Genomic DNA, 7632 nt, shown 5'->3' with positions numbered 1-7632 from the left:
TCACAAGGGGAGGCTCACGAAACAAACCCGGCCCTTTTTGCCATCCCAGACGGCGCTTTCGGGGATTCCCAGATGTAAAGCCGCGTTTCACGCAGGAATATACCCCGGAATAGGAACCCCTTTTGGGGAACTCGGGTTTCCACCGCAGGAACTAGGGTCTAAATTTAGTTCGGGGGTTTTTTTTTACCCCCCAAAAAAGTTCCTGCTCGGGGGTATATTTTCCGAAAGTACGGAACCTTTTGGGTGGAGCTTGCGCGCTGAACATTTTGATTGGTCGGGTACTCTAGCATTTGTGTTTATTTTTTTTTTCCCCCATTACCCCCTGTTTGAAAATATGCAGGGGGAAAACCAATTTTTTTCATAAAAACTTAAAAAAAATTGTATTTTTTTTCGGCGCAGTAGCCTATTTTTGGTTATGCCTCCAACTTTTGGAATTATAACTTTTCTTTCTGTTTTTTTCTTGCTTTGTATTTCGTTTTTTAAAATGCAAGCTTCGTGCGGGACAGCATTTTACTAGGCACCAAAACATTCAAAGGGTTAATAGGGTTTGGCTGAATATTTTCTTTTCCGGTTTTCTTTGTTAGCCCGTTGTTGACTCAAACGTTTGATCCCAGTTATGTGAGGTATGCGGTAGTTCTGCATAATTAACATTGGTGATACAGTACAAGCAAACTGGAAATCACCTTCCGCACTTTTTATCCGGGTAAAATAACAGGTTAATTCTAGTAATCTTCCCTTTAGCTTTTTCAGACTGCCGAATTTTACTGCCATTTTTCAATTCCACGAAAAGACCAGGAAGACTATGGACTCATTTATGGTGCATGGTTCGCATCTGAGGGCACACTTCGCTGCTCGGCTAGCAGTAACTTCGAAGGAAAGCAAACTGTGGCTGTACCACTACTAATTTACATTTTCACGCAAGTCCGAGTTTTCGTTCTATTCTTGTCATTTTGCGATTAGCCTATATGGAATTGACGACGAGAAAGTAATAAAACAGCAAATTGTTTACAACGTGTGCATGTTTTCTGCTGTTAATGAATGTGTTTGAGAGGATATATGAAAATCAATAAATACAAAAGTAACCATATATAGTCATTGTTGGTAACCCGTTGTATATAAGTGGAATAAACCCCTCCGGGCTGTCCCGGTTATTAGAAAATAATGTAGGCTACTTCGGTGGTAGTATGGGGTTACAGAAGAAATCATATGACAGATGGACCGACGACAACGTCAGTGAGCTAATTTGCCTAATCTTCGCAGTACTTTAGACCCCGGTGGAAACGCAGACAACCATTGGCTGAAGGAACCTTTTAGTTCCTGGTAAAGTAGTTCCTGGGACTGAATAATTTTGGTGGAAACGCGGCTTAACTCAACCCAGCTAACCAATGCATTCCGCCTATTCCCCACGGGTGAACTTTTTAAACGTGACCCATACCCGACAACACCCAACCCCCCCCACCCCCACCTCCCCCCACCACACCCATCCCACCACGCCCGTCCGCCCAAGCGCTCTGCTAATTACAACACCGGAACCACAGACTCTTTCTGGGAGGCTCTCTAAAAGCTTCTCTCTTTTATCTGCTGCAGCAGGCCCTGCGCAGGGTTCAGAGAGAAGCACAGATCGCATGCGTTGGGTTCGTTTCATCGCCTTCACGCGTCAGTGCGAAAGAAAACAAACTTTGTTTGAGTCAACAGTGACTCATCTCTTCAGGCTGCACCTCTCCCCACCCCTCCCTAGCCTATAGTTTAGCTCACTGTGCCTAGTGAGGATAATATGATTACGTTAGTGTATTTGGCAGTCTGATTAGGCAAATGTGATAGTGCTAGTTTGTACTTGGTAGGATTCTTGTTCGCTGAACAGCTTACTCTACAGGGTTGGAGTCCTGATCGATGTGGTCACTCCTGGCACTACGATCCTTACTACACTCTAGTGTTTCTTTTGCACCTCTACATCGTGAACCAATGCACTTGTTGTACGTCGCTCTGGATAAGAGCGTCTGCTAAATGCCTGCAATGTAATGTAATGTAATGTGTAACTTCTTCCCATTTGGTCGAGTTGCTGCAGCGTTGCTCAAGCCAGTTTTGCTAACTGACCAGCTAGATTGAGCTTGAGCGACCGTTGGCCGTTATCTCAGCATGTGATAGGTTTGAACAATTAAGATCCTTCACGTGCCTTAACTTCATCCGAACACGCATTCCCACACTCGCACTCTGTGACTTCCCACACTCACAGTCTGTAGCTGCTTCACGTTGTTAGAGACAAATGGCTGCAAATAGAGTTCAGTCACTGTTTGCTAAGGATGTACAGTAGCCACAGATCAAAGGGGTGCCAAGTGGCATTTACCATTTGGGCGTCCCCCGCGTCAGTCTGTCTGTTGCAATGTGTATTCCTCCCTGGGAACGTTCATGCCAGGCAATAACCACAACCTCTCAACAGTATAGTTAAACCCTCGCTTGTGGCTGCCTCGTTGAGATTCGCACGGAACGCTTGTCGAGGCACCGTGGCGAATCTCCCTGTGCGCATCGAAGTAAAAAAATCTCTCTCTCTCTCTCTCTCTCTCTCTCTCTCTCTCTCTCTCTCTCTCTCCTCTCTCTCTCTCTCTCTCTCTCTCTCTCTCTCTCTCTCTCTCTCTCTCTCTCTCTCTCTCTCTCTCTCTCTCTCTCTCTCTCTCTCTCTCTGTATTCTAATCTCTCTCTCTCTCTGTATTCTAGGAGATGACATGGAGTCCCTGCTGTTTCACTTCTTGGATGACTGGTTGTTCAAATTCAGCGCGGATCTTTTCTTCGTTCCTAGGGTACGGGCCGCCGGGCCGCCACATACACCCCCTTCGCACGCATGTGCTGTGAAAGCGGAATTTTCAAAGTTTTATTCGTGGCACCCCCGGGACTGGGGCCCTGTTTCCTCCCTACAGACTTCACATTAAGTGTTGTGGTTTTGACTAAAATGCAGGGTAGGATGGAAAATTACCCTGTAATTAGCAGAGCCAAAATACGAAGTGCAACCAAGTGCGCTGTTGTTATCCAGTCAGGACTTTAACCTTGAGTGAACCCAGATGGGTAAGGAACTGGGCTTGTAACCGAAAGGTCGCAGGTTCGATTCCCGGGTAAGGACACTGCCGTTGTACCCTTGAGCCAAGGTACTTAACCTGCATTGCTTCGGGATAACTGGAGATCACCCTTTATCAACCTCAACACTTAAAATTATTTAGAGGGAATTACATTACAGGCATTTAGCAGACGCTCTTATCCAGGGCGACTTACACAACTTTTACATAGCATTTAACATTGTATCCATTTATACAGCTGGATATATATACTGAAGCAATGCAGGTTAAGTACCTTGCTCAAGGGTACAATGGCAGTGTCCTAACCAGGAATCGAACCTGCGACCTTTCGGTTACAAGCCCAGTTCCTTACCCACTGTGCTACACTGCTGCCCATCGGCACTTGACCCTCGGCACTTATAAATTCAAATGTCTCTGTTTGGCTTCGTTGGTGGATCATTCCATCAGCATGAGAGAGGAAACACAAACACAGGTATACAAAAATATAAGCTTTAATGACAAATAATTGTTATTGGAAGTTAAGCAGTTTGGTTGTAATTTTGGATAGGATACTGGCACAGTGTAGCACAATACAATTCCGTACATACAATGTAGAATGTAGTGACTAGTCAGACGTTACAGTATCAGTATTATGATTCATAAGTGAAACGCTCTCTCAACAAGGTTGCTGCACCAGTACACAGAAACTCACTATGAACTAATACCATTTTACGCACGCGGCCTATGATTAGTGTGAGACAGTCAACAATCAGTCACACTCGACTCATAGCGCAAAGTTCTTTAGCCGTACAGTTGGGTTAACAGTGAATGAACATTTGTCACTATGCCTCCACTACATGCAAGGAGGTTCATAATCCCCAGAAGTGTCTATAGCTATAGCTTTTGATCTTAGCATTATGAGTATCTGGCATGAGGGGTCTGGCGATCCTGAAGGGAAGTGGAAGATAGTGTTGGGATGTTGAAAGTAGCAGACACAGGCTTGTTTTTCGGAGCTTATGCGGAAATAAAGCATTTGGGCCCTCAGAGAGAGGACTGCAGAGAAACAATCTATATTTTGTGAGGGGGAGCAGCGTTGGCTGCAGGCGGACAGATGGCTTCCGTTACATTACATCACAGGCATTTAGCAGACGCCCTTATCCAGAGCGACTTGCACAACTTTTACACTGTATCCATTTATACAGCTGGATATGTACTGAAGCAATTCGGGTTAAGTACCTTGCTCAAGGGGTACAACGGCAGTGTCTTACCCAGGAATCGACCCTGCGACCTTTCGGTTGCAAGCCCAGTTCCTTACCCACTGTGCTACACTGCCGCCCCCCCCCCCCCCCCCCCGATGGGGGAGTTTATTAAGTGCACAGACCACAATGCTGTCACTGTCGTCGTTGCGGTGGCGCTGCTGATGACCTAATATAGAGGGGAGGGGAGCGGGGGGGCGGGGGGGCGGGACGCTGTCTCCAGGCTGTCACAACTGGACCGCCGTTGGCAGTTTGAAAAGAGCTGGGTAATCTGTCCGGTGGTGTTCGAGCGGTTTAAACGCGTGACGCGTACCCGTCTCAGTCAGGAAGAGGGGTGGAGATGTGGCTTTGACCGGCTTACGGTAGGTTTTTAAAAAAATAATAATTTTTTTTAAAAAACCTGCTTCACGGGTGGCGTCTGGGCGCCAAGGGAAACCCAATGAAACATTTCACTTTTCGGGATGATGTCACTCTGCTCAGTGTCATGTCCACATTGTGTCAAATGCAGGGAGGGGGGGCGGTTACTCTGTGGTTATTCGCATCGAGTGTGTCAGGGCAGCGCGGTCGAGACCTCGTTTTACTTTCAGTGAGTCACACGTGTGAGTCAGTGGCGTGATTCACTTTTACCGATTCAACACGATTATTCCAAACCACACAGCGTCCCGAAGGCCGCCCCGAGAGGCACCACGGTCATGCCAAATACTCACATCTGTTGTGGGTTAGCGAGGAATCCCACAGCGGCCTCAGTGTATTTTAACCTGGGAATCTGCCTCTGCCGCCAAGAACGTTCTGTGTGTATTTAAATACTGTGAGTGAAGACTTTCCAACGATTTTCATTAGCATTTTGAGGATTTAGCCGATGCCCTTATCCTGAGCAACTTGCACGGGTAACATTTTTACTTGCTAGTCCCTTACGGAGCTGGATGTTTGTCCTGACGAAATTCAGGGATTGGTAGCTTTGCTCAAGGGTACAATGGCAGTGCCCCAGCTGGGAATCGAACTGGCAACCTTTGAATTACAAGCCCAGTCCTCTGGCCGTTATATGACTGTCACGTGGAACTGAGGTGGTCCAAATGCAGAGATGCAGGTAGCAGGGAGAACGGTGAAACGATGATGTAATTAGCAAAATTAACTTGGGAAAACCCCCAGTAGGCATGCACTAGGCAGGAGACTTCAAGACAGAACAACTGAACTTTGAACAATGGCAGCTTAAATGCGCTGAGAAACAAGACACAGGTGGAAACAATGATTACTGGCAGTGTAGCACAGTGGGTAAGGAACTGGGCTTGTAACCGAAAGGTCATAGGTTCAATTCCTGGGTAGGACACTGCCGTTGTACCCTTGAGCCAAGGTACTTAACCTGAATTGCTTCAGTATATATATCCAGCTGTATAAATGGACACAATGTAAAAAAAAAAAAATGCTAAGTAGTTGTCGCTAAGACGCTCTCGATAAGGTGGTCTGCTAAATGCCTGTAATGTAATATATTCTGTGATGAGTGTGGGATTGGCACTTCCTTGCCCTCGGGTGTTGTCGTTAATGTGTTGTTCAGACATAAGGGCTGATCACGGCACTGGCCAGTCAGATTTGGGCCTGTCGTTTTAACGCTGACGCCTCTGTGCTTGCAGGAGGTGAAGGTTCTGCACATCGATCGGATGCGTTTCCAAATTCGTTCCATCGGGTGAGTTTCACCGAGCGTCCCGCCTCTTCCCGTTTCTGATTTTTTCATCACGACCTCGTCCGCCCCGACCCAGGTGCTTCCTGAACTGCGTCTCGTTTCAGTCGAGTACCGTACCGCACCCGGTATTATACGTACGCCACGTGGCCAAAAGACGTCCAACATCTCATCCAAAATTGTGGACGTTAATATGGAGTTTGGTCCACCTTTTGCTGCTATAGCAACCTCCACACATCTGGGAAGGCTTCATACTAGACGTTAGAACATTGCATTCAGCCAGAATAACACTGGTGAGATCAGGCACTGAGTGGGCCATTAGGCCTGGCACGCAGCTTTCCAATTGATTCCAGAGGTGCCGGATGGGGGTGAAGTAAGGGCTTTGTGCAAGCCAGTCAAGTTCTTCCACACAGATATCTACAAAACGATTTCAATATGGACCTCGCTGTGAGCCCAGGCGCATTGTCATGCTGAAACAGGAAAGGACAGGAAAAATAAAAAGTTTTTATTCAGAGCGTTTTCTTTTCCCAGCATTCACCCACAGAATTCTTTTTCATCCGTTTGAAGAGCATCCGTTTGAGGTTTTTTTTTTTTTTTGCAGTTTTTTTTTCTTCTTCAGAATTCTAAGCGAGTGTTCTAGAACTCCACTGCTCTTAGTCACCAGTAGTGATTGTGACATCACCATTAGAATGTTACATTACATTACATTACATTACAGGCATTTAGCAGACGCTCTTATCCAGAGCAACTTAGACAACTTTCACATAGCATTTTACATTGTATCCATTTATACAGCTGGATATATACTCAAGCGATTTAGGTTAAGTACCTTGCTCAAGGGTACAACGGCAGTGTCCTACCCAGGAATCGAACCTATGACCTTTCGGTTGCAAGCCCAGTTCCTAACTCACTGTGTTACATTGCCGCCCTGTGTTCAGTTAACAACATTCTAATCACATATTTCGTATTCTCACGCCTTTGAAGAATAAGAGGTGCTATGCGCAAGGCTCCTTCATTGTACAGTCCCAACAAAAGGGGACCAAACCCGGCCCTTCAGTCACGAGGTAGCGCCTCGCGCTATAAGTTGAAACAGTGAAGAAAAGCGCATTTGAACAAAACAAGCGAACAAAGGGCACGTCTGCAGGTTCAGGTTACACGCACACGACGTGTTCCCGCACAACATGCGTGCATGAGCGAACGCGCACAGTGACATAGAGCAAACACAAGCAAACCTTTGCTTTCAGGAGTCCACACCCCTTCGATCGCAAAGCGTTTGCTCCTTTTGCTCCTGTCTGCCTCTCCTCTCCCTCTCTTTCTCTCTCTAACCAAGTCTTTGTGGGATTCGATTTTTATAGGTGGGGAGAGGAATTCAGCCTTGCTAAACACCCTCAGGTGAGTGAGTGTGTGTGTGTGTGCGTGTGCGTGTGTGTGTGTGTGTGTTTGTGCACGTGTGTGGATGGGAGCCTCCAAAGTATTTTCCAGCGGGGGAGGAGAGGGAGGGAGGGAGTAGGGGAGAGGGAGGGGAGGGGAGGGAGTAGGGGAGGGGTGGCGGGGGAGAGGGAGGGAGGGAGTAGGGAGGGGTGGGGGGGAGAGAGAGGGGAGGGAGTGGGTAGAGGGAGGGGAGGGGTAGGGGGGGTGGGGGAGAGAGGGGAGGGAG

At 47.1% G+C, this 7632-nt stretch overlaps 1 protein-coding gene across 1 annotated transcript in view; it reads left to right on the top strand.

Moving 5' to 3' along the window:
* zbtb8os (zinc finger and BTB domain containing 8 opposite strand) overlaps positions 1-7632 on the top strand; it is a 24844-nt gene that overhangs the window by 12056 nt on the left and 5156 nt on the right. The window contains exons 5-6 of the mRNA XM_064302991.1: positions 5929-5981; positions 7331-7367. Coding sequence (XP_064159061.1) covers positions 5929-5981; positions 7331-7367 — 90 coding nt within the window. The remainder of the gene's footprint in view (positions 1-5928; positions 5982-7330; positions 7368-7632) is intronic.

Source organism: Anguilla rostrata, chromosome 1 (genome assembly GCF_018555375.3).
Source record: "Anguilla rostrata isolate EN2019 chromosome 1, ASM1855537v3, whole genome shotgun sequence".
Classification (NCBI taxonomy): Eukaryota; Metazoa; Chordata; class Actinopteri; order Anguilliformes; family Anguillidae; genus Anguilla; species Anguilla rostrata.
The sequence above is the reverse complement of the archived record's forward strand: the minus strand, read 5'-3'. Positions and strand labels throughout refer to the sequence as shown.